Source organism: Lemur catta, chromosome 9 (genome assembly GCF_020740605.2).
Source record: "Lemur catta isolate mLemCat1 chromosome 9, mLemCat1.pri, whole genome shotgun sequence".
NCBI lineage: Eukaryota > Metazoa > Chordata > Mammalia > Primates > Lemuridae > Lemur > Lemur catta.
Window position 1 is genome coordinate 1,764,520 of NC_059136.1, and position 25,722 is coordinate 1,790,241.

Consider the following 25,722-nt stretch of genomic DNA (forward strand, 5'->3'; position numbering starts at 1 on the left):
GGGGTCTCGATAGTGCATTTCCATTTTCTCCTGGAGCAGCCGTCCAGCGAGCAGTTCAACCCTGGCCATGGTCAGGTGAAGCGATTTTACACAATTCCTCCGGAGCTTGACAGTAGCCTGCTTAGACACAACTCACTGCGGCCAGTTTGGAGACTGGCTGCCTGGTGGGGGGAAGGGAACGGCCACCTGTCACCTGTGTCGGAGACAGTTTTGCCTGGAAGACACAGACCCGTGAAGGACCAGGAAGGATTCATTCGCACAGCCTCGTGTGTGCACAAGAGGCTCCGCTGCCCTGCGTGGGGACGCTGGGATGGCTGTCCCTGGGCTCCACGCCAGCAGGCTGAGTGCTACAGTGTGGACACCCGAGGGGCCAAGCAGTGGGTCCGGTTGGTTCAACTTCTAGATAAGGCCTTCTACGGCCAGCTCGAACCCCCCAGAGAAAGCCCTCCCTTCAACGTGGCATTACATTTTCCCTGCTAATCTAGGGGAACAAGAGGTCCCACTGCCTAAGATTCTCCTGCCGTCAGCCGGCTTCACGGGCCAAGCAGTTGCTAAATCATGTTTTGGGCTCAGGACTTTATAAAGAGCATGAAAAGAAGGAAATTTAACAATAAACATACTTTACGTCTAGTGATGTGATAATTGAAACAGATGTAAATTTAATCATGTGTTTTCCGTCTGATTGTACATGTAATAATGTTCATTGTGGAAAATACGGCAAATACAGAAAAGTGTGAAAAAGTATCCGTGGTCCCATCTCGAAACACACTCTTGCTAACCCGTGGGGGCAGGACCTGGTGTCCCCGTCCGCTGCCGTCCTCGGTACTTGGCACGTGCCTAGGACAGGGCAAGCGACTGACAAACGTCTGTCCAGTGGGTGTTACTGTTTTGGTGTGTTTATTTTCAGCCTTTTTTCTATGTGTGTTCTACATGATTGCAGTTAGACTCTATCCATAACATGGTATCTTTTTTAACTTACCATGTTAACACGGGCATGCCGATGCCACAAACACTCTTTATAAACATGTTTAAAGGTGCTTAGAATTCCATGTGCTGTGTGCACTTCGTTAACTTACTTGTTTTCCCTTACTAGTTATTTCGGGAAAGACATCCGTTTCAAGGCACTTTGCAAATGAGGCTTGCCCTTGGACAAGCAGACCTACTGGCCGTGTTTCTAGGCTCCTCTATGTTCAGTGGACCCAAAAACGTTGCTGAGACCACATTCTGTTGTTTGCGCGCACAGTCTCCCTGGCGTGCGTGGAGCAGTGGAAACAGCGCCAGAGGGAAGTCTTGAAATTAGAATCAGGATGTGACCTCGAGGCTATTGTAATTAAGGACTAGCTTTTGAATATTGTATTGTATGAAGCAGTGAGTTCAAAGAACTAGTCATTATGCTAAGTTCTGGAAACACAGAGGCTCAGGCATTCAGCTGAGCTAAATCACCTTCTGCATGATCGCTGCTCTCCCTCTGGTCAGATCATGTCGCTCGGGTTGGCGTAGCGGCATCTGCTGCCCACCGTGAACATGAGCGCCCAGGAGTCCTGGATTTCAGCGTTCTCTGATTTTAACATTGACTTTTGCAAGAAATAAAAGAGATATGATTGATATGTGGTTTTTTGCAGGATCCCTTTGTTTCAGAACTGGATGCAGGTTTTTGAAAAAAGACTATGAGTGGACTTCCGGCTCCAGGTGGCTACAGAGTAGGCTTGATTAACTCCTCCACTTGTTAGAAACGTCTGTCAAAATCCAAAGGGAACATACAAATAGGGAGAAATGCAGGTCAGAGCAGGAACCCATGGGAAGGGGCCAACACATTCTGGAACCCAGGAGAACTTTCTGCATGACGCAGTGCAGGTGAGGTCGGACTGAGGGAGGGGCTCATTAGCCTGCCATTCACCACACGGGAGAGAAACGCCAGGGGGATGAGGGGGCAGATGCCAGCAGAGCCCCCCAGAACCCCCCAGCTCACAGTGGCAGGAGCTGGAGCTGAGGGTGGGTTCCTGGGCACTGGTGAGAGGCAAAGGCAGATCCTCCCTCCTCTGGCAAATGCACCACGCTTGGCCGGGGAATTACCCAGGTTTGCCCAGCCTGGCTTCTAACCACGGCAGTCATGTCGGTTGCAAGAGTGCCGGGTGCCCCAGCAATTCTGCCCTGGAACACTAGGCCCCAGAAAGCACGAAGCCATCTAGGGTACGGTCCCCAAACCCCAGGCAGTGGCCCGGTACCAGCCCAAGGCCTGTTAGGAACTGGGACTCGCGTCACTGCCTGACCTCTGCCTCCTCCAACCGCCCCCCCCATCCGTGGGAAACTTGTCTTCCATGAAACTGGTCCCTGGTGCCAGAAAGGTGGGGACCCCTGCTCTTTTCCAGGTGGAGTAACCAGTATCCAAAGATGCTGCTCTCAGCCAATCACTCAAATGCAACAACCACAGAAAGACATTCTCAGACATGCAGATGTTCAGAGAGCTTTCCAGAAAGAACACGCACCCCAAACTCTTCATGATTATAGTAGTAATACAGTCAATATAACTCAAGAATGCAGTCGAGATCATTGTGGTTAATAAATTATGAAACAGAATAATAATATAAAAGGACACCAGAAAGAAAAGTAAAAATTAGTACCCTCCTCCTCCTCTCAACCTCCATTCCTGGGCCTTCTATCCCTAAAATCCCGGGTGAGGAATGGAAGGAAAATAAAAGTCTCAAATTCTGAGCTTACGTGAGGAAGAGTCATATTTTCTGTTTCACAATTGACTCAGATAGGGAAATGGGCTCAAGTATGTTTAATATACTGCTTATAGACTGAATATTATAAAAGACATTTCTAAATCATTAGTATAAATAAGCAGCAAAGAAAATCAATCACTATGGCAAGGTGGGAAGGCAGAAAAAGAATCAGAGAACCATCAGCAGATTTAACTTAGGGATATGCGTTTTAAAGGCCCTAAATTAAATCTTTGCATATAGAAGTCAGCAATATAGGCTGGACACGGTGGCTCACACCTGTAATCTCAGCACTTCGGGAGGCCAGGGTGGGAGCATCCCCTGAGGCCAGGAGTCCAGACCAGCCTGAGCAACAGAGACCCCTGTCTCTACAAAAAATAAAAAAGTAAAAAGTCAGCCAGGTGCAGTGTTGGGTGCCTGTAGTCCTAGCTACTTAGGAGGCTGAGGCAGGAGGATGGCTTCAGCTTGGGGGTTCGAGGCTGCAGTGAGCCATGATCCCACCACTGCACCCCAGCCCCTGCGGCAGAGGGAGGCCCTGTCTCAAAAAACAAATAATAAAAAAAAGAAATCAGCGATACAATTAATAAAACCATAAAACTCTCAAGAATGCATGAATGGTTCGATATTAAGAAATTCACGTATATAGTATCCATCCAGCAGACGTTCGGAAGTGCCTACTGTGCGCCGGCTGTGCCAGAGCGATGTCACTTACTTGATCCTTCTCTCTAAAACCTCCCAGGCCCATTCGTGTCACTCCCTGCTTCCTTCCTCACGGCACCTGTGTCATTCCCCGTTATTTCTGCGCGTGCGTGTTGTCCCTCTTCCTTCGCTCGACGCCATGTCTCCAAGCCAGTGTTCTGGTCTGCCCTGTTCGCGGCTGTCTTCCCTGACACAGACCTGACAGGTCCACTCAATTTCTGTGTCATGTGTGTTCATTCAGCGTTTTTATGAAGTGGATGCACGTCTGTGCCTGCAGGGACGGCCGCAATTCCCCACCCTTGCCCTGGGGGTGCCTGTCGCTCAGTGGGGGACAGGGCAGGTCCAGCCAGTGCTGCCACGGTTGGCTTCAAAATCCCGTTTTGCCGAGTGTGTTTTTCTGTTCGAACTAACTTGCTAGTAAGAGGTGGAAATTGTTTTGCAGGAATCTTCCACAACTTCCTCCCGAGAAAAGTCTGGAAAACTGGAAGCGCCAAGTAGCACCTTCCTGTTTCCTAAGGCCTGCCACCAGAGGACACGCAGCAACTCCACCAGTGAGTGTCACCCCCGGGTGTTTCAGGAACAGGGCGAGGTGCTCCCGAGTGTTGGGAGTGTGGGCGAGAGGGTGGCTCCCCCGGCCGCCATGCGCCGCGTCCCCACTGGCCGTCACCCGTCTGCGCGGCCCAGTCGGCCCCTCTCCTGGGTGGGCTGCCAGCGCCCCGTGGGCTGAGACACAGGGGCTGTCTTCCCGCCCACCTGACATGCCCCTTGGTCCTGGGCAGCCCTCTCTCTCCCCCGGCCTCCCTCACCTGTCTGTTAACACAACTGGGGCTGAGGTCAAAGGATCTCATGGTGCTTGGTTGTTGCAAATAGCATATGGCTAATACAAAGTCAGGAAAATGCGGAGAATGCAGAAAGGCGTGAAGGAATTAAAATCACACCAAATGGTAATGTTAGGGACAGTCTATGTTCACGTTGTCAGTGATTTCCCTTCTATGCCTACGTGTGCCAATGGAAAACTCACACACACCCTATGTATATATATTTATTCATATAGAGATTTATTATATATAAAACTTTACCTCATGTCATTGGAAAATTTTGTGAACACTGTTTTGAGTGGATACATGGAATTTCATTGTGTGAATGTAAATAATCAAGTTAACCGACTCCCTAAACCGTTCTCAGTTTTCCACTAACCCGACCGAGGTGCTGAGCTTGTGCGAGGGGTTTGGTTGAGTCTGTGGTGGTCTCACGGGAGCGTGGCAGGCCGTGGACCAGCGCAGGGCTAGGAGGTCGCATGCACAGGGACTTGGCCTGGACCCTGCTTCCCGGAACTAACGATCTGCGTGACCCCGGGCAAGTCTCTTAAAGTCCCTACGCCCCGTATTATTCTGCTGTAGGATCCACCTTCCTTAAATTAATAATTTTCTATTTTTGAAGGGCTCTTTTTATTATAAATTTTTGCTTTTTTTTCTTTTAGCATAATTTCCTAGAAATGGCATTTTGGGTTAAAAGGTCGGTATGGTTTAAGGCTTTTGATCCGTACCGCCCGATTTCAGTAGTGAATATTCCTTCAACAATGTATATGGATACCTGCTTTTTCAATCATAACCCACATTGAATTATGATTTTTTTTTTAAGACAGGGTCTCTGTCTGTTGCCCAGGCTGGAGTACAGTAGTGTAATCACAGCTCACTGCAGCCTCAACTCCTGGGCTCAAGGGATCCTCCCACCTCAGCCTCCCCAATAGCTGTGACTACAGGCACCACTGCACCTGGCTAATTTTTAAATTTTTTGTAGAGAGGGAATCTTGCTATGTTGCCCAGTCCAATCTTGAACTCCTAGGCTCAAGCAGTCCTCCCACCTTGGCCTCCCAAAGTATGGGGATTACAGGCGTGAGCTACCCCACCCCTGAATTATATATTTTTTTTAAACATTGCTACATATGTTTTTCTGTATTCCTTCTTCCTCCGCCCATTCCCTATGTTTTCCTGCCTGGCCTCACACCCAAGACCAGCTGTACGATCTGCAGGGCTCAGTGTAACGTGAAAATGTGAGACCTCATTTCAAAATGGTGACGGCAGAGCATGAAGCCAAGTGGGGATTCTTCTGGTCCCAGGGCCTCGGATGGCTGCACTGGTGCATGCCCCCGAGCCAGCCTGGCTTGCACCCTGGAAGCTGGCCCTTGCAGACAGTGTCCCCAGGGCTCTCTGGCCCTCTGGTTTCCAGATGGGCTCAGCCAATGAGAGGAATAAACAAAAGACTGGCGGGGGAGAGGTTGGCCAAGAGGTTTCTTCCCGCTGCCTCCTGGCTGCCTCCACGCGGCCGGTTCTCTGTGGCCTGGGGTCCCAGTGCTCATGGGGCTCCCTTCCCCGCAGGCCAGGGGTGACAGCAGGTTCCCCGGCTGCCCGGTCACCCTCTATAAATGGCCCCTTCATTCAACTTTCCTGAGAGTCCCAGCTGAGCGCACCTTTTGTTTCTGCCCAAACCCTGCCTGACACACTGATAAAATAGGCGGAACAGAGAACCTCCCTGTGCAGGTGAAATTTAATGTTCCTTCAGTTATTTATTTGTTTTTGGAGAGTTTGTCCACTTTTCTATTGGGACGGCCATTGTCTTATTAATTTATAAAAAGCCTCTTGGTTAAATTAATATTTGACTGTCACATTTGTTGAAAATACTTTCTCCGATTTGTTGTTTTTAATTTGGTTTTTACATGAAGGTTTTTTAATCCTTATATAATCAAATGTATTGACCTTTTCTTTGTGAAAGTTTATTCCACCATCAGAGAACTATTAAGTATGTGGCTATATTTTTCTTCTAATTTGTAAAAGATTTGTTTTTTTTTTTTTTTTGTTCCTCAAACTTGGTATATCTGTTATTTGGTATTTGATATGAAGTAAGAATCTAGATAGATTTTTTTTCTTTCTAAATGACTAGAGAATGATTCTAGCATCACTTATTTATAATCAGTTCCTACCCATCCTTTTATTTTACCTTTTTTGTTTATTTTATTTATCTCTTGCAAATGATATGCAGTTACCTCCTTGAAAGAAAATTTGTTTAAGGAGAGCTCACGCCATTGACATCAGCGATATAGGCAATAGGTGCTTTTAAATCTCTCTTTTTATTTCTGTGGTTACTTTCCATGTCTTTATGTTCTGCCTCTTGCTATAGTGATTTGAAAGATTTATTCAATTTTTATTTCTATTTCTGGTTTCCTTTAAGTTTGAATTAATTAATCAAGTAAATTAATCAATCAATTAATACTTGAGACTACATTTTCCCAATTGTTCCCCTTGTGCACGGCGCGCAGTGCGGCTTCCCGAGAGCCCAGCGCCGCGTGCCGTGTGGGAGACACTAGAAGCCGCGAGGAGGAGACGGTGACAGCACCGCCCGCCCGTGTCGCCCGCGGCGCCCTGTCTCCACCGCAAGCCGAGTTGCCGCGGCCACACTGGCTGGCGAGGGGCTGCCGTGCGCGGGGCTGGCGGTGTCCCCCTGAGCTCCGCGTCCCCAGAGCACCGGTAACTGCTGCTGTTCTCCCGGTCTAGGCGTGAATCCCCACCGCGCGGGAGAGACGGACTTCCCAGCGACAGTGACAGCGGAGTGCGAGGCTGCCGCAGCCCGGCCGCCCTACTCGCTCTGCAGCGACAGGAAGTCCCTGTCGCAGCAGCTGGACTGCCCGGCGGGGAGGACTGCGGTGAGAGGGGGGGCCGGGGTCGGGGACAAGGAGGGTCCCCCGTGAGCCGTGCCGAGGGGCCTTCCGAGCAGCCCGTGTCCCCGGGACCGCAGGGCAGGGGCCTCGCTCGGTCTGGCCTCTCTGGGGACGGGGCCACCCTGGGGCCAGGCACTCGCACCTGCTGCCCCGTCTCCGCCCGGGAGCCGACGTGCGGCAATCGCCCCCAGGTGGACACTGAGCCGTGGCCACGTGTGGAACCTTCCTTTCCTCCGCACATGACCCCCAGGGGTTGAAGGAGGAGCTGGGGCTCGGGCAAGTGAAGGAATGGAGCAAGGAAACAGGTCTGGGACTTGAAGTCAGACCTGGATGACTCCAAAGCCTGTGCTTTTAACCCCTGTGACACAGGGGCTCGTTTTTACCAACATTGTCTCCAATTCTTAAAGCAAGCTTAGAAAGAAATGTACTGTCAGCCTCATTTTACCGTAGGACACGGAGGCTTGGCAGGGTAAGTAGCTGTCTGAGTTCACACGTCTCAAAAGCTAGGGGACCAGGATTTGAACCGGTAGATCTATGAGTACCATGATTTTACAGTTGAGGAAACCGAGGCACAGAGGGCTAAGTCACTTCCCCAGCATCACCAGCTGAGAATGGATAGAGCCAGGAGGACCCCGGCAGCCGGCCCCAGTGTCCAAGCTCTGACCACCAGGCTCTGTCGTCCCTCACCAGGGCGGCTGCCTGCACAGGGACCGTCCGTCCACGCGGCCCACGTGGCTCCTCACATGCAGGCGCTGAATCACCTGCCTGCCCAGCCAGAATTCCCCTGCTGGGTTTGGTCTTTGGGCTCCTGCTCCCCGGCCCACCACCCCCCGCCTGGCACGGGGGCTCTCAGCAAACGTGTCTTGAGTTGAACGCAGTCTGAGGGGGCATTCTTGGCAGTTGGCTTCCCAACCTCTGCTGGAGACCTTGGTTATGGGGATGCACCTTGGGGACAGAGTGGTCTGTGACGTCATCCCGCACCTACCTCCTCAGCCCTCGAGAGCCTCTGGCTGTGGCCGCAGGGACAGGGGGCTCAGCAAAGTTGGCTCCTGGAGCCAGACAAGCCCCTCCCACCAAGGCCTGTCCTTGTCCTTAGCCAGGGCCCTGGGAGGGAGGGGTCTGCGTCCTCTGCTTGGCGGGGCCTCCCCCGACCTCACGCGGCTCCTCCTCCTCGCAGGGCACCGCAAGACCCACACGGTCGCTGAGCACCGCGCAGCTCGTGCAGCCGTCCGGGGGCCTCCAGGCCTCGGTCATCGCCAACATCGTGCTCATGAAGGGGCAGGCGAAGGTGAGGAAGCTGCCGGCGAGAAGCCCCGGAGCAGCGCCGGACTCTGGGCTGCGTGTCCCGGGAGGGTGGGGTGGGGCTGCTGGGGCGGTGGGGCGTCAGAGGGGCAAACACAGAAGAGGGTCGTCCTTTTAAACTCAGAACCAGCTGAGTTCAAGAAACACACATTTCTCTAATTAGACAAAGTGACCATTTTCTTCCAGAGGAGACCATGCCTCACCAACTGCCTTAACACCTTCAGAGTTGTTTCCTGATTTATTCCTGGCATGACATTTTCCAGGACTAAACTTTACCTGATACATAAATCCAAATTGTTTACATAGACTTCTGGATCCTGATTTTACCTCCACCATTCAGATGTTGGCGTAATAAAGCATGAACTCAGATATAAATTTTCAAAAATATACGCTCCCTGCTACATGTGGCTAATTCGATGGTCTATGACGCTTTGCTCTCGGTTGGAACCCCTGGAAGAGGCCGAACTCACTCGAGCTCCCTCGGAGTGGGGAAGCATCACACTGCCCTCTGCTGCACAACCGAGAAACATCGAAGGCAGAAACGAAAGTGTGGGTGGAGGCCAGGCCTCAATCCTAACGTTTTGGGAGGCCAAGGTGGGAGAATAACTTGAGGCCAGGAGTTTGAGACCAGCCTGGGCAACATAGTGAACCTGCCATCTCTACAAAAAATTTAGAGAAAGATTAGCCAGGGGTGGCACACGCCTGTAGTCCCAGCTACTTGGGAGGCTGAGGCAGAAGGATCGCTTGAGCCCAGTTCGAGGCTGCAGTGAGCTATGATGACGCCACCGTACTCCAGCCTGGGCAACAGAGCAAGACCCTGTCTCAAAAAAAAAAAAAAAACGTCGGTGGTAACGGGGCATCTCGGATGTTTCTTTGTGCTGCCCCCAAAGCACACTGCCTCATGCATGGGATTGACCCGCACACAGAAATAACTGGGACAGACACAGGCACTTGCCATAAATGTTCTCAGACCAGCCCAAGCAACCCAGGTGCTGGAATAGGGAAGGATTGATTTCTTTAACCTATCTAACATAACTTGTTGTGTGGTGTGAGGGGGGTCTGACTGCTGCCTGTGAGCTTGGCAGGGTGGGCCCCACACACCCGGCTCGCAGGCAGGAAGGGATTAGTCTGGAGTCGCCCACTGGGGGGGGCAGCGCCAGGGCACTGGTCTCCGTCCCGACTCCCCTGTGCGGGACGCCAGACCCTGCGGAAGCCCCGGGCGCCGCCCTCCCAGCAGGCCTCACGGTACTGCCCTGGTGGCTCCTCCGTCAAGCCCTGAGGTCTGTGACACGGGCACCTTCCCTTCCTCCCGGCCCCCTTGTTAGGCTGAGGCAGCCTCAGGAAATATGGCCCGGTCCTAAACCCGCCCTTCTCTTCTTCCCCCAGGGCCTGGGCTTCAGCATCGTTGGGGGACAGGACAGCATTTATGGTCCCATTGGGATTTACGTCAAAACCATCTTTGCAGGGGGAGCCGCGGCGGCCGACGGGAGGCTACAGGAAGGTACATTTCCCAGCCCTTCTCGGACGCGGTGGAGGAGTCGGAAGCAGGACCCGGAGTCGCTGGGCTGTGGACGGCATGGGGGATGCAGAGTGTTTCTGAGCTTTCCGAATCCGGCCTGCATGATTCCGGGCTCTGCGGGGTGGGGGCCCATCCCCCAGGGGCTCCCCAAGACTGGCACGTGGCCGCGTGCTTGGTCGCTCGGGCCTGGCGCCACTGCCCTGTAGCCGGCCTGGAGCCAGCCTGGGCCGGGGTCCGAGGGTCTGTTCCCCGCCCCCCCACCTGTCCCTCTCTGTCCCTCTCTGTCCCTCTCTGCCCAGGGTCCTCTCGGTCGCCGGGACCCACTATCATCCCTTCTCCGTACTCCTTGCCCGGCCTAACCCACAGCCAGTGGGAAGCGGGTCCAGGCTTCCGGCAGATGAGTCGGGTGAACATTCCCCAAGGGCCCACGGAGCTCTGGGCCCCGGGCGTAGGGACAGGAGTCAGCCGTGGTCCCCCTCGGACAAGCTCATGGTCTGCCAGCTGGGGTCCCCCACCCCTGCGACAACCCTGTCCTCTCAGCCACCCCTGCAACTCGTTCACTCCTTCACAAGGCGGGAGCCCAGCCAGCTGGTAGTGAGGGGCCTGGGGACAGAGCCGCCGTCGTCTTGTCCTGGAGGGCCTGGGTTTCCTCCGCACCCCCAGCCCCGCCCGCCCAGAGCCAGGTCTGGATTATCGGGCAGTGGCTTGGCCCCAGGAGATCAGGGTCCACTCAGGGGCGGGGAGTCATGCATGGGGCGGGTGGCCACCGCGGGCCAGGGACGGGTCACACTCAGGGTGGCTACAGAGAAGTGACAGCACGGCGTTCTCAGTCCTCTGTGGGGTGTTTCTGAGAGCTGTACCGCAGCCTCACCGCTCCACGGGCCTCACTGGTTTAGGGCAGGGTTTTATACAGCTCACAAAGACGCGTTTTTACATTTCTAAATGGTTGAAAAATTGAAAGTGTTTTTGATTTGTTTGTGACACGTGAAAATTAAAGGAAATGTAAATGTCCGTGTCCATGAAAACGCTTTCCTGGGACACAGGCGTGCTCCTCCGTGTACCTGTTGCTGAGGGCTGCTCCGTGCTCCCACGGCAGAGTCGAGCACGTGTGACAGAGACGTAAAATATTTACCGTCTGGCTCTTTACAGAAAACGTTTGCCGGCCCCAGCACTGGGCAGGGCTGTGCGTGCGAGTCTTACCGTGTGGGCAGTGGGGAGCCTTTGAAGGTTTTACAGTCTGGGAGGGACCCGCTGTGACCAGGTTTGGGTGACTCGGGACGCAGCGTGGGCTTGCATGGGCTGGCGAGACCAGTCCACAGGCTGCTGTGAGAGCCTCAGCTCTGAGGACCTGCCCCGGGCGGTGGCCCTGAGGGAGAGAGGAACAGATGAGAGAAGTGGCAGAGACCAAGGAGAGGTGGCACAGTGGGTTCGAGCCCCGGAAGGGAGGGGCACATCCCAGGGTGACCACAGGGGGGCGCTGCCCAGCAGGGGCATGAAAACGTGGGGGGCCGGCAGTCAGAGCTGGGTGACCAGTGCGGGGACAGTGGCTGCGGCTGCGAGTGGATGAGGGAGACGGGAGTAGGGGGAGGTGGCCCTGGGATGGCTCCAGGGGAGCAGCTGACTCACGAGGCAGGTGGGGAAGAGCCCGAGAGCAAGGAGCAGCGGGACCAGCACCCAGAGCAGCTGCCGTCCTTTGTTATTGTCTTGTGTTGGAGCAAAGGGGGGAGCGGTTCTGGTGGCAAGAAAAGAGAGTCTCGTGCTCTGTTTTGTTTCCTGAATGTGAGTGTGCCCAAGACAGCCTTTTATTTTTTTCTGAGTATTATCCCCCTTAGTTAGTATTAATTACAAGCAAAAAATAGAGAATTTCAGTGAGCCAAGACATTCAGCTTATATGCAATCCCTGATGCTAGCCTCAAAAACTGACCAAATCATCTTTTGTAATTTCTTTCAAAAGTTTTGAATCCTCCCTTGAGTGCATGGCAGGTATATTTAGTTGCAGCAGAAGTTTGTTGTACGCTGATGTTTCGTTTTTACTCTCTTTCCCAAAAGTGATTGTGTAAGATTGATTTGGCAAAACTTAAGTCATTCAGCTTTCACCAGATATGATCAGATAAAGAAAGGACAGTCCAAGGATCCCAGAGCTGGGCTGCGTGGCCCGATCAAGACGGACATTCTAATACTTGAATAGAGGCTCGGCCCCTCATGTAATTAAGAAGGACATTCTAGGCCGGACGCGGTGGCTCACGCCTGTAATCCTGGCACTTTGGGAGGTCGAGGTGGGAGGACCACTTGAGCCCAGGAGTTCAAGACCAGCCTGGACAACAGCGAGACCTCTTGTCTAAAGGAATGGACATTCTGAAATATTTCTTTTTCTATCCTTCTTTCAGCACACATTTAATTATATTTTGATTATTTTTTTTAAATGTGTCTATTTTGACTCCCACACTTGGAGTCTCACAAAGACAAGGACTGGTTCATTTTTCACTTTGGTTCCAGCAATCGAACAGATGAATTGATCTGAATACTCTCTCCACCCTGTCTCCAACACGTGGATATGTCAAAGAAAATAGCACATCTGAACTCGAACGCAAGAAATGGAAATGTCCAGCTGCTAGAAAACAAGGGAACAACGTGAAACCCAAGTGTGAAGACTCAGGGGCCGATGCAGTGGTGGGCCAGAGGGCTGCCAGGTTTCCTGTAGACCCGAAGGGCCAGGGGCGAGGATTTGAATGTCCGCATGGGGCCTGGGGCCAGGGCGTGGGTCCGTGTGAGGCCTGGGAACCTGCATGCGGCCTCACTGCTGAAAGAGCTGCCCCTCCTGAAAGGCTGCAGCCCCAGGGAAGCAGCAGGGACGCCTAACTTTGCCCAGGGTTCCCGAGTGGGCAAAAAATCTCTCACAAGAAAATGAGACCAAAGCCTGTGTCACATGTGGGCACGCAGGTCACATTGGTAGTTCTTGTAGAGCACAGGAATCCCTAAGCTGAGAAATCCCAAACCAGTGAAACCCTTGAGGTGTCTGCTGGTATATATGGAAACCCCACAGGAAAGCCGAATATCCTGAAAAGTGAGTTTACAATGGAGATTACATACTCCATCAGGAAACGTCCACTATTCAGGAGGGTCGTCAGAAATGACAGAAAGCAGTACTGGCCCTCAGAAACTTAAGATAACAGAATAATCTAAAAGAAGCTATAGAATTATTGTGTTTAAGATCATTTTTAAAAGATAAAAGAAGGAATATAAACAATAAGACCAGAACACAATGAAAAAATTACGTGGATGTGGGGAAAAAAACCTCCCAGAAATAAAAAGAAAAAAAATCATAGTCATTGAAATAAAAACCTCAATGGATGGGTTTAACAAAGATTAGATGCAGTCGTAAGAAAAATTAGTGAACTGGAAATTATACAGTAGGCCACATGAACAACAAGGAAGAGAAAGATGAGCACAAAAGAAAAATGAAGGATGAGTTAAAAAGGTTCCAAATATACCTGATAGGAATTTTAGAAAAAAAGAATAGACTGAAAGAGAGAGACGATATGCAAAGAGATAGTGGCTCAGAATTTTTCAGAATTGATTTAAGGCCTAAAACTTCAACTTGAGGAAGCACAAAGAATTTCATTCCACCGGAGCTCATCGTAGTGAAATTGCAGAATTTCAAAGACAAAGGAAAAAAGTCTTAAAAGCAACCAGAAAAAAAGGGTGGATGATATTCAGTGGAACTATGCTTAGGTGACAGCAGATCCATCAGTAATAAGCCCAGAGATCAGTGTGAAAATAGTGTTCACATCTGAGTGGCCCAGTACGGTGTCGAATACAGAGAACGTTCTCCCTGTTTGTGTACTGGATAAATTGAAAGAGATGGAGAAGTGGTTTTATAGCCACATAAAAAGGATTTCTGGATAGAGAAAAAACTATTCACCTAGAAGTACAGTGTTGTGAGAAAGAACTTGGAGTCAAAAGAGCCAAGTCCTAATTCTCTTTACCCTGTGGCTTGGGGCTTCTCTGAGCTCCCTGTATTCTACTCTAGAATGAGGTCTATGTTGCCGTGCGTACGCATCACATCCGACCCACATCTACTAGCACTTTGCAGACCTCACCCAGCACTGGCCCAGAGACTGTATCACCTACTAATGATAAGACAGAGCCCCCGACCCCAGCAAGCTGCCAGCCTGGCCAGGAGTGACTTTTGCAGATCACTGTTCACCTTCCAGGTGACATGTGCAGTGACAGCCATAGGTACAGGACGCCCTGAGTGTACAAAGGAGATAAAGGTAGCAGGGGCTGAAAGACTGAGAAGAGACAGGAGAAGAAGGTAGGAGCTGAATGTTTTAGTGGAGAAAACATCATGGAACAGGCATTTAAATGTAAAGACCGTTGTGGAAAACGCCGGTCTTGTTGCATCAGAAAATGGTGCGTGGGAGCAAGACGTGAGGGTCAGCGAGGCAGGAGGGAAGGCGGGGAAGCAGAGAGGTGGGCAGGGGCCAGAGCAGGCTGGGGCCCGTGTGCCTGGCCAAGAACCCCGGTTTCACCCGGGAAGACAGGAGGTGCCAGGGAAGGCCCGTCGTTGCTGCCCTGCCCGCCTTGCAGGGGGACGGCACCAAATGCAAAAGTGTCCTTCCCTGCGCTTGTGCCTCATACAGAAAGCTGGGCAGTGGGGGGACCGAGTTCAGGGTGAGGGTAATGCCCTGTGATTGGGCAATACTCCTCCCAGCTGCAGTTCCTCTCCCAACAGGTGACGAAATTCTGGAACTCAATGGTGAATCGATGTCTGGACTAACACATCAGGACGCTTTGCAGAAGTTCAAGGTGACTGTTTCTTTTCAACATGTGCCAAACTCCAGGGATTTCAGGCAAAGGAACCAAACCCTCGGTATCCAACCCACAAATTCAAACTCGGGGATCCTTTACACGGGCACCTCGCTGGTGCCAGCCTTGGTGCAGTGTTAAAAGCAGACCTTACTCAGAAAACAATAGTGTGATCAGGACTGTTGTAGGGGGCTTTTAAACTACTTAAGATTTATAAAACTTCTTGAAAACATTCCACATATTTATATGTATTTATATCGACATATTTACAAATCTCTTTTAAGGCAGTCACTAAAAGATATTTTGTGATAATTACTGATATTTAGAGTCTCCGTCCAGTTAGTTCCACCCAAGTCTCTATCTCTCTATTCAGCCATCTATCTGGCATGTGCATAGCATGTGTGTGTGTACACAAACATGTCATACATGCAGTACGTAACACGTATGAATATGTGCACGTTTGTGTGCTGCACACGCACACAGCTGCATTTCCTTAGAGAGCATCTCACCGCTGTTCTCCTGGAGGCCGGTGTCCCCTCCGATTGCCGCGGGTGCTAGAGCCGTCTCCCTCTCCTTTCAGCAAGCCAAGAAGGGGCTGCTCACCCTCACGGTGAGAACCCGCCTGACGTCGCCGCCCTCCCTGTGCAGCCACCTGTCTCCCCCGCTGTGCCGCTCTCTGAGCTCCAGCAGCTGCTTCGCCTTGGAGAGTCCCATGGCTGCCGCAGGCGCCGCCAGGCCCAACTACAGGATCATGGTGGAGGTGTCCCTGCAGAAAGGTAGGGGTGCTGCGACCGGGGGCGCCGCCGCCCTCCTCTGCCTGCTGCCTGGGTCCCCAGCGCCGGCTGAGTCACCTGGCTGCCCTCCTGGGGTCAGCCCGGGAGCCGGGCAGCGTGTTGTCTTCGGCAGGTTTTACGGCTATCGCTTGGCCGGGCTTGGCAGCGGGTCTAGTCCTCTGCTTAGAGAAGCTCGAGACATACTTTTAAAACCCAGTCCGTGTGTGCCGCTGCAGTGACTGGAACAAAACAAAACAGAGCAGACACAAATCACACGCAAATGACACCCCCACAGGGACACAGTGGACCAGGAGTTGCAGCTCTGCAGCCGACATGCGAAGAGACCCTGGGCAGGTGACTGCCCTCCCTGGGCCTCTGGTTCTCACCCGCAGCAGGAGAACGGAGGGCCCTGCTAGCTCTGACGGTCGGGGTCAGCAGCCATTCCCTTTGCCACCCCAGCTGCGCTGCCACCTGCAGCAGGCTTGGGAGCCCCTCTCTGCCAGGAGTGCCGAGCTGGCACCTGCAGGAGGAAGAGGAGGCAATGCGGCACAGAGCTGGGCTCCAGCGGAGGGCCCGGCAGAATCCTAGGGGCAGAGAGAGGGCGGCACGGCCGGGCGGGGCAGACGGGGTGAGAGGAGAGGTCGGAGCGCTGGGCAGAGGCAGACAGACCCTCTCAGAGGCTCGATTCTCTTGTGATCACAGCTGGAAGCCCATTAAGGGTTTCTAAGCAGGGAAATGACACATCAGCTTATGTTTTAAAGAGTGTCCCCTAGGTTTCTCGGAGAATGGCCTGTAGTGTGACAGAAGTGGAGGCTGGAAACCACTTGCAGCCATTTGGGCCAGAGAATGGGAGGAGGACAGGTGGAGAGGTGCCGTGGAGGCGGGAGGACAGGCCGTGTAGCTAATTCCCTGCTGGTGGGGAAGCGCCTGCGGCCCATGGCTCTGTGTGCCCACAGCCTGGCAGGGCCCTGGCGTACACGCTAGTGGCCGACAGGTCAGGGCCGGCCTGGCCCCACCAGCTGCATCGGGGCAGACAGAGAAGGGAGAGACGCAGCCTCAGCCTGCTGTTCCCCGAGGGTTTTTTATCATTTTATGTAATGCAGCTTCTCAGCCTCGACCCTGCAGATTGGGTTTCAACAGCGTTTGGCGGAGGCCCAGAGATCTACATTTTAAATGAGCACCCCGGGCCACTGGGCGCTCACCGGGCTGGGAAACTCTTGCTCTGGTCGGAAACCTGGGCCCTGGGAAGGGCTCTGACCTTGCTCGCGGGCCGTATCACAGCCATAATTCCCACCCACTATGCAGACTGCCAACAGCTGCGCTGGCGTCCCTCGCGGGCTGCTGGGAGGACGGGTGGGGAGGCGGCCAAAGGACACCTTAGGGCCTTGCCCCGCTGCATGCCGTCCTCCTTGCTGGCTGCGCCTCGTCTTCCAGGCCTTTCCACGTTGGAGAGCCCCAGGCCGCCCCCCACTCAGGGGGTCCCGTCCAGTCCCCAGCCCTCAGGCCACCCGGGTGCTGCAGCATTCGCACCTGTAACTTCCGCCCTGGCTTCTCGGCTGGGTTCCAGGTCCACGCGGGCAAACATCTGCTCTCACGTGCACTGGGCACCCGAGCCTCGTCCTCAGAGCCCGGCCCCTGCAGCTCCCCCGCTGCCGTGTAAACCGCATCTGTACCCACCCTCTCCAGCCTAAACACCCTCTGGGTTGTTTTGATTTTAGTTATTAAATTCTTACATTTCACCCTCGGCAAGTCTGTCTTCACAACATAGTCCGCCTGCTTTTCTCCATCCGCGAGCCGCGGGCCCAGCCACCCCTGTCTTGCTCCGAAGCAGCCTCTTCCGTCCCCTGGTCTCGGTCCCCAACCACGCACAGCCCTGTCCACGCAGCAGCCAGACGTCGGGCAAAGCAGGAGTTAGGTCCTGTCAGTCCCTTGCTCACAGCTCTGCTACGGCCTCCCTTCGCAGGGCCGGGGGAATCCCTCAGTTACAACGTCCTGTTTAATCTGCCCTGGTGTCTCTCGAGTCCCCTCCCCAGGCTCCCTGTGGACTGTGAGCCCCTGGTCTTTCCTGTCCTGCAGCCTGGCGCCTGCTTTTGCCTCAGGGCCTTTGCACTGGCTCTTCCTGCTTCTGGGACGCTCCGCCCAGCTCCTCATCCCCCTGCACTTGCCGTTCCTGTCTCAGCCTGAACGTTGTCTTTTCTGAGACCTGAGGTGGCCGTCCCCGCTGGCCAGCACGTTCCCCAGTGATTGTCCACACGATACTATCACCCTCTGATACCTCCCTCCCTCCCTCCCTGTCTCCCTCCCCATCTCCCTCCGTCCCTCCACCCCTCCTAGCCTTCCCCCACGTGACCGCACTCTCCCTGCTCTGCCTGGGCCTGGGTCCTGACCCTAGAGCCTGCGCACAGCCCACCCTCCGGGAATGTGGGGGGACAAAAGCCGTAACGAGTAGACACCACTGACCAACCGTGGCGCCAAGAAAGCTCATCATGTGTCTCCCCCCCTGCAGAGGCCGGCGTGGGCCTGGGCATCGGCCTGTGCAGTGTCCCCTACGTCCAGTGCATCTCGGGCATCTTCGTGCACACGCTGTCCCCGGGCTCTGTGGCGCACCTGGACGGCCGACTCCGGTATGTCTGCACTTCTGTGTTTGAGTCGACCCCTGACCTACGAGGGAAGAAGCACCTTAGAGTATCGGGCTTGGTGTGGGCTGAGATACCTGGAGTGATCCGGCCGGGCTCAGAGCCTCGCCCCGCACCACGTGGTCCCTGGACCTGCAGCTTGCGCGTGGCGTGAGCTCCTTAGAAACACAGCGTCTTGGACGCCCCAGCCCTGCACCCCGGCAGCACCCCGTGACTCCGTGTGCAGGCCACAGCCTCAGGAGCTTCGTCTCAGGATACCAGTCCACGTCAGGGAACATGAGATCAACACGCTTTAATTCAGATTTAGCTCGTGTAGAATTCACAGCGACGTGAATGGGAGCGCGATGAGGTTTGCTTGTGAGCTCTAAATGGAAAATGCAGCTTAATCTAAAAAATGAGTAGCATACATACAGTTACTTGTTGGCGTAAATGAAATATTTTCAGGGACTCCAGATATATTTCTTTACAAATAACTTCCAAGAGAAGCACAAATCTAAATTTTCTTTTTAATAAGTGATCTGAATTTGGTTTAAAAAACCCACTTTATTCCAGTTTAGCTTGTTACAGCTTGTGACTCTCCTATAGTGTCCCGACGTCGTACTCAGCTCCAGCGTTCCTGTGTGGTGCAAATCCATCGTTTCTCACCGGGTTTGGGTCTTGCTAATCCAGGAGAGTTTGGCCGTGTTTTTGAAGGGTCTCCTATAATTGCAGGACATGGAAGGGCAAGTCCCGCCCACGAGGGTGTCTTGGTGGCGCTTCTGCACTAGGAAGGGATTTGCCGCTGTCACCTGTGGGACAGTGACAGCTGATTGGCTGAGCCGCTGTACTGGTACCTGGTCCCTAGTACACTAGTCCTGTAGCCGAGTGATTCCCTAGGCCTGGTCCCTCAGACAGAAGTGCCTCCCTCCTAGACCTGCAGCAGCTAGGAGGGAGCTTCAGGAAGCTTCTGCTTTCTGTGGCATCTGGTGCTATATGACGGTGATCTTCAGTTTGTGACATCCATAAAAACGTGTACTCCCTTAGCAAGAGGGACGGGGCCACTGGGCAGGAACACAGGAGAGGAAGCAGCAGGCCCTGCAGGAGGAACAGGGAGTCGCAGTCCTGGCCGGGCCGGCAGCCAGCGGGGCCCGGGCTCTGCAGGCTGCAGCCTGTCACCTGCTTGCGTGTTGGTTCACACGAGGCCCGTGCCTGCGGCTGGCAGCCTACGACGGCAGAGCTGGGGGGTGGCGACAGGGCTGGGATCGCAAAGTGTGCAGAACCTTAAACAATTACTCTCTGATCCTTTGCAGAAACATTTTCTCAATTCCTGAGCTGGAAATCATCTCACGCTCTGTGCCTCAGTTTCCCCATCTGGAGGGAAGGGGATTGGGTTGCGCAGATGCTCGATGTCTTTTCTACCTTACTTGTTTTTCTGTTTGGGTTGCCGTCCACTCCCTTCACCTCACAACCGGAATGACCTCCATCGCCTCTCTGCTTGTTGCTTTGTGGAGGAACCTCCCCCACTGCTCTCCCGCAGTGATCTTCCTTTACCTCCCAGCACCTGCAGGATGTTAGGCCCCACACCCGACACCCCATGTGTGCCGTGTTAGAGCCAATCCTGCCTCCTAACTGCTGCTCATGGGAGCGCTGAGGCCCGAAGAGATGTGATAGATGAAATCGTGGCTGATTGGCTAATTGCTTAAGCCACACCCTCCATCTTGCCTGGGTGTAGTTAAATGGGAAAAAGAGGAGGGAAGTTACAGAGGAACTTCCATTAATGTCGACTGACTGCGGGTGCGAGGCATCTGCCACCCTGCGGTCGTGCGCGAGGGCGTGGGACCTGCTGCCTTGGTCTGCCCTGTTCTGAGTGCCGGTCCGGCGGCTGGGGAGGTCCACTCCATGATGTGACTTTTAGATCTCATCAAACAGCCCAGCCAGGAGCGGGCCCGGGGCAGTGACCACCCAAATGCCAAAGCGTTTCGCTTGCGGACATCTTCCCGTTGGTGCTTCTGCAGGTGTGGCGATGAGATTGTGGAAATCAACGATTCCCCTGTGCACTGCATGACACTCAACGACGTCTATGCGATCCTGAGTCACTGTGACCCCGGTCCAGTCCCCATCACCGTCAGCCGCCACCCAGACCCACAGGTAACACGCGCTACCCGCTGGGAGAGCCTCCACGTCCCAGGCTCGCTCTTTCAATAGCAAAATCGGAACAGAAACGGATGGAGACAGAGATGTCGCTGGCTGGGTTTGGGCCTGAGTTCCTAAGAACCTGTTCCAAGTTTCCGTGGGAACAAAGGTCTGCAGCGGAGCTCCTTTAACAAACTCCCATTCATCAAAGGCCATTGGCTTAACTTAGGGAAGCTGAGCTACAAGTTCTAGGGCAGGAAGATAGAGACCTGGGGTCCCGGCCACCAGATGCAAGACGCATCTCGTGGGCACCCACCGTGGCCACGTCTGGAGCTGGCACTGGGGCTAGAGAGGCAGACTCGTCCATGGTGAGAGACCGTGGAGAGACCGACATGGAAATGCCGGCAGAGCGGTGGGAACACAGGGACCCCGCAGGGAAGGGCTTATAAAGCAAGAAATACCAGAGGCCAGTTTTCTACAGACACAGAATTTGAGGCGGGTCATTCCAGGCAGCAGGAACACAAAGCTCGAAGTTACGGAGTCAGGAAGGGGCCCGACTCGGGGGAGAGGGCAGGTTCTGTGGGGCTGTGGGTGGGTGCTGGGGGTGAGAGCGATGGGGACAGAGGCAGGCCAGGCGTTGGGGTGACGTTGCAAAGGGCTTTCAGCAGGATGCTGAGGAGTTTGCATTTATCCTGTGTGCAGCAGGGAGCTAGGGCAGGTCTGTAGCTGTAGGTGTAGCCTGTTCATTGTTTTAGCCTTTGACTGCAGAGGACAGGATAGAGTGGGCGGGGTGTGAGAGAGGAAGGAAGCAGGTGGTGAGGGCTTGCGCTCACAGGGGCCCTGGGAAGAGATTAGAGAAGGGGCAACAGGAGGCGATGCTTGGGCTGGTGGCTGGGTGGCCCTGGGGCGAGAGAGGGAGTAGCCAGGGTGACTGTTTGGGTTGAGGAGTGAGTGATGGAAGAGAGAGGAGGAGAGAGAAGGAGGACTGGGAGGGACGAGATGATCTCAGTGTGGGACATAATGAGACGGAGGTGCCCATGGGGTGTCAGCGGGGGCTGCCCAGTAGGCAGCTTAGGGCTGACAGTGACTCGGTGAGACCCCGGCTGGAGCTGGGCTCGGGGGTTGACGCCATGACATTGGTGAGAGCACTTCAGGGAACTTGGAGTGACGATCACTGTTTATTCAAGCCCTCGTGTGTGCCGGGCGCGTCTGCCAAAGACACGACACCACAGCTGCGTTGAGTGGTGCAGCTCCCTGCAGTCACTGTGGCTTTTCCCTCCAGTTTACAGATGAGGAAACTGAGGCTCAGGAAGGAAAAGGAACTTGCCCGGTGGTGGTGCTACTCAGAAGCTACGATTTAAACCTGCTAAAGCCTGTGCTCTTAACTCGCTGACTCCTAAAACCCCAGCAAAAATTGGGCGGGAAATGGAATGACGGGAAGATTGACACGTAGCTGGTGTTGCGAGACTCGCACCCGGCCCCGGGCAGCCGCTGCACACTGAAGCCAAACACACCAGGCGCAAGCGCACTTCCCGCTTACGGTGAACAGCGCTTGGCCTAGATCTCTGGGCAGCAGAAGGACAGGAAGGTCCTGACCAGTCCCTCAGTGGCCCTTGCCGCCCTTAGGACTGGGACAAAAGAGCAGAGCAGTGGGAGCCGGGGTGCGGGCGGGTGCTGTGGCTGGAGAGACGGACACGCACAGGGAGCCCGCGGAGCCGAGGGCTGAGGGCCTCGGGAGTGAGGGAGCCGGGGTCCCCGCTGCTCGGACCAGGGAGCCAGGACAGGCAGGGTTTGGAGCTGCGGAAAGGCACGGGCACCAGGCAGGGGCGGCCCGCGGCACAGGTGGCAGGCGGAGACAAGACCGCGGGCTCAGCATCGGGGCGCCTGACTCACGCCCAGTCCCTGCTCACGGACAGAGACCCTGGGACATTCCTCTGACCCCCAGGGGTCTCCGGCTGGCAAATCCATGTCCTCTGTCGAGAGTTTGCCATCTGCCAGGCATTGTGCCCAGAACTTTAATGGATTTATTATTTTCTTATTGAGTAAAATACACAATGTAAAGTTTACCATCTTAACTTTTTTTAAGTGTTCAGCTCAGTGGCATTAAGGACAATCTCACTGTTGTGCAACCATCGCCCCCATCCATCCCCAGAAGTCTTTTCGTCTTGCAGAACTGAACCCTGCACTCGTTCAACTCCCTGTTTTCGCCTCCCCCCACCCCTGCCAGCCACCATCTTCTTCTGCCTCTTGGGTTTTCGACAACTCTACGTGCCTCATGTAAGTGGAGTCGTAGCATTTGTCCTTTTGTGACTGGCTGGCTTCACTTCGCACGTGCTCAGGGTTCATCCATGTGTAGCAGGTGTCAGAATCTCATTCCTCTTTAAGGCTGAATGCTAGTCCGTTGCATGCGTGTCCACCACGTTGTGTCTCCAGTCGAGGAGTACGTGAGTCGCTCCTGCCTTTCGACGCCTGTGAGTAACGCTGCAGTGAACACGGAGGGCAGATGACTCTTTCAGATGCTGCTTTCAGTTCTTTTGGGGTTTATAGGCAGAGTGGAATCGCTGGGTCATATGATAATTCTGTTTTTAATATTTTGGGACCCTTCACACTGTTTTCCAGGGCAGCTGCACCACTTTGCTTCCCATCAACAGCGTGCAAGGTTCCTGTTTCTCCAGATCCTTGTCGCACTTGTTATTTTCCTGTTTTGTCGCCATCCTGGTGGGTGTGAAGTGGCATCTCGTTGTGGTTGTGATTTGCGTTTACCGGACGATCAGTGGTGCCGGGCATCTTCTCATGGGCTTGTTGGCATTTGCATGTCTTCTCTGGGGAAGTGTCTATTCAAATCCTGTGCCCGGTTTTTAATGAGGTTGGATTTTGTTGCTGTTGTTGAGTCGCAGGAGTTCTTATATAGTCTAGACCCTAACCCTTTATCAGATATGTGATTTGCAAATATTTTCTCCCATTCTGTGAATTGCCTTTTCACTCTGTTGATTGTGTCCTTTGAGGCTCAGAATTTTTAAATTTTGACATAGTTCAATGTATCTACTGTTTCTTTTGTTTCCTGTGCTTTCGGTGTTAAATGATGTATTTGTTTTAAGCCCCGTGCCCTCACTGTGAAGTGGGCTTTGTCGTTACTATTTTACGAAAGAAGAATTGAGGCTTAGAAGGCTGAGTGGCTTGTCCAGGTGTTCACAACTGGGCAGAACACACGTCTGTTTGACTCACTCTCCTCTAAAGTGGCAACGGCCCGTGAGGCACGACACAGGCAGCGTGACGGTCATCGTGATGGTTGTGGCATTGCTACTGATGGTGACGCCGTGGTGACGGCACTGCCAAGAGTGGAACAGCTCACAGAGGCAAACTACCAGGTGGTGACCTCGCCTGGAGTTTTGCAGCCAGTGGTGGGGAGAAGGTTGGGGAGTTGAGAGAAGCCACCTTGGGAATTCCTTTACTGATAGGCTTTGGACCTTACCTCGAAGAGCCATTGGTGTCCAGGGTGTTTCTGGAAGTAGAATTTTCCGGCTGTTTTTAGCGCAGTTTGGAAGGATAGAAGCTGGAATCCCAGGGCCTGGCTTGGGGGCTGGACAGCCCGGGAGCCTGGCGCACCAGTGTCCGCTGTGTGTGTGAGGAGGTGACTGACATTTTCTAGGTCTCTGAACAGCAGCTCAAAGACGCCGTGGCCCAGGCTGTGGAGAACATCAAGTTTGGGAAGGAGAGGCATCAGTGGAGCCTGGAAGGTAAGAAAATGGCGAACTTTGATCTGAAATATCCTTGCCTTCCCAGAAAGCGTAGGATTTAGCCATTAGCTCACCTTCTGCCCGAGGAATAGTAGGAGCAGTCGTCATAGACCCACGTGCTACGTAGACGAATGTCGAAAGCTGGCAGCCTCCAGCTAAGCTGGCCCACAGTTTTGCTTTGTTTTGAGGACACAAGGGTTTTAAAAGCATCTGAATTTGAATTGTTGGCGTGGAAAGTGCTCTCCCTGTGGTGCCTGCCGCCGCCTCTGTGTGATGCCGGGTGCCGTGCCCACACTGCCCTGCAGGCGTTGGAGCTTGCTCGGTCTGTGGGCCGGTCTGTGCACCTGACACCTAACGTGGACTGAGTTCTTACAGCGCCAGGCGCTGTGCTGGCTCGTGCATCATTTCACAGCTAATTTTGACGCACCTTTTGTAGGAAAGAGTGAGGCCCCCAGAGGCCACACCACTAGTGCACAGAGGGTCTGGGACGTGAAGCCCCTGGCTTGTTGCCCAGGGCCAGCCCCTGGGCATGGCCAAGTCATCATGGAACATCCAGATGACAGACCAACATGCAGCCGTTAGCACTGACACTGACAAGGAGCTTAAATGACCTGGAAAACGTCCGGAGAAAAGAACAGAACCTAGAATTTTATTCCACTGCGGTCGGCTGTTTCTCCCCACACACCATGCACACACGCTGGGGAAACACGACAGAGACACGCAGCACAGTCTGACAGGAGCGTCTCTGGCTGACAGACAGGACCACAGGTGAATCTGCACTTTCACTGCTTCCTTCCTGTGGCTGAGTTTTCTCTAAGGAGGCTGCGTTACTTGCTGACCAGGAAAAGGCCAAAGAAAACTTTTTCTTGAGAGGGAGTGTGAATAGGGAGTGTGGGTGGCCTGGGTCCTCCGCTAAGGTCTGAGGTGCCTGTCAAGGGGCCCCTGGCTCTCCCCGCCTCTCGAGACTGAGCTGGAATCTGAGCAAGAGACTAGGCCTCAATCTACTCCCACCCCTGGGGCTGGGGTTTAGGAAAGGGACTCTGCCAGGTACCCACAGAGAGAAGGGCCTCGTGAGCATGTGGGGGCCCTGGAGCCGGAAGCTCCAGCAGGGAGCCCGCAAGGCTGGAGGGGAGGGACAGAGGGGCTCCGGCTGAGAAATTGGTTCCTGCCCTTGCCTCATCGTCCGCTGTAAAACCCTTTTGGTGTAAGGTTCAAGGTGCCTTCCCAGGTCACTGCTCTCTTTGTGTGCGGCGACCCTGGAATCATCACCCCTGTTTTACAGGTGCAGACGGGAGTGTTGCGGGGTCCCCGATGGCCTGCGCTGTGTCCCTTAGGAAGTGTCCTGGGAGTCCGCACCTGTGGGAGGGCGGGGAGGGAGCTGGGGCAGGGGAGGAGGGCAGCTGAGACTCACACCGAGAGCTTCCACCGGCAGATCCCTGCAGCCACCGTGGCCGGCACAGTTGCCCAGTGGGCAGAAATGGCTGGGACTCCAGGCCGTCTCCATCGGCCCTGGGCTGCACTGGGCGAGGCGGCTCCCTGCAGCGCCACAGTCCCGGGAGGGGCCGAAAGCTGAGAGCAGCTGCCGCCGGCGCTCCCCACAGCCGGGACGCCAAGCCCGTCCTCAGTGGGTGGTCTGGGTGGCATAGCTCCATACCTGTCGCATGACTCTCCCAGCCCCAGGTCAGGATAGCCACGCC

The 25,722-nt window shown here is 54.1% G+C and overlaps 1 protein-coding gene and 1 long non-coding RNA gene across 3 annotated transcripts in view; one reads left to right on the forward strand and one right to left on the reverse strand.

Moving 5' to 3' along the window:
- The window catches only part of IL16 (interleukin 16), a 60,543-nt gene that overhangs the window by 18,632 nt on the left and 16,189 nt on the right, over positions 1-25,722 (forward strand). For both annotated transcript variants that reach the window (XM_045561418.1, XM_045561419.1), the window contains exons 2-10: positions 3,865-3,973; positions 6,974-7,122; positions 8,315-8,425; positions 9,826-9,940; positions 14,694-14,767; positions 15,348-15,543; positions 18,047-18,164; positions 20,171-20,303; positions 23,938-24,025. In XM_045561418.1, the coding sequence (XP_045417374.1) occupies positions 3,865-3,973; positions 6,974-7,122; positions 8,315-8,425; positions 9,826-9,940; positions 14,694-14,767; positions 15,348-15,543; positions 18,047-18,164; positions 20,171-20,303; positions 23,938-24,025 (1,093 nt within the window). The remainder of the gene's footprint in view (positions 1-3,864; positions 3,974-6,973; positions 7,123-8,314; positions 8,426-9,825; positions 9,941-14,693; positions 14,768-15,347; positions 15,544-18,046; positions 18,165-20,170; positions 20,304-23,937; positions 24,026-25,722) is intronic.
- LOC123644953 lies at positions 23,293-25,718 on the reverse strand. Its single transcript, XR_006737314.1, has 3 exons — positions 25,680-25,718; positions 24,100-25,561; positions 23,293-24,018 (listed from the first exon to the last, which is right to left on the reverse strand). It is a non-coding gene; the product is annotated as an uncharacterized LOC123644953 (long non-coding RNA).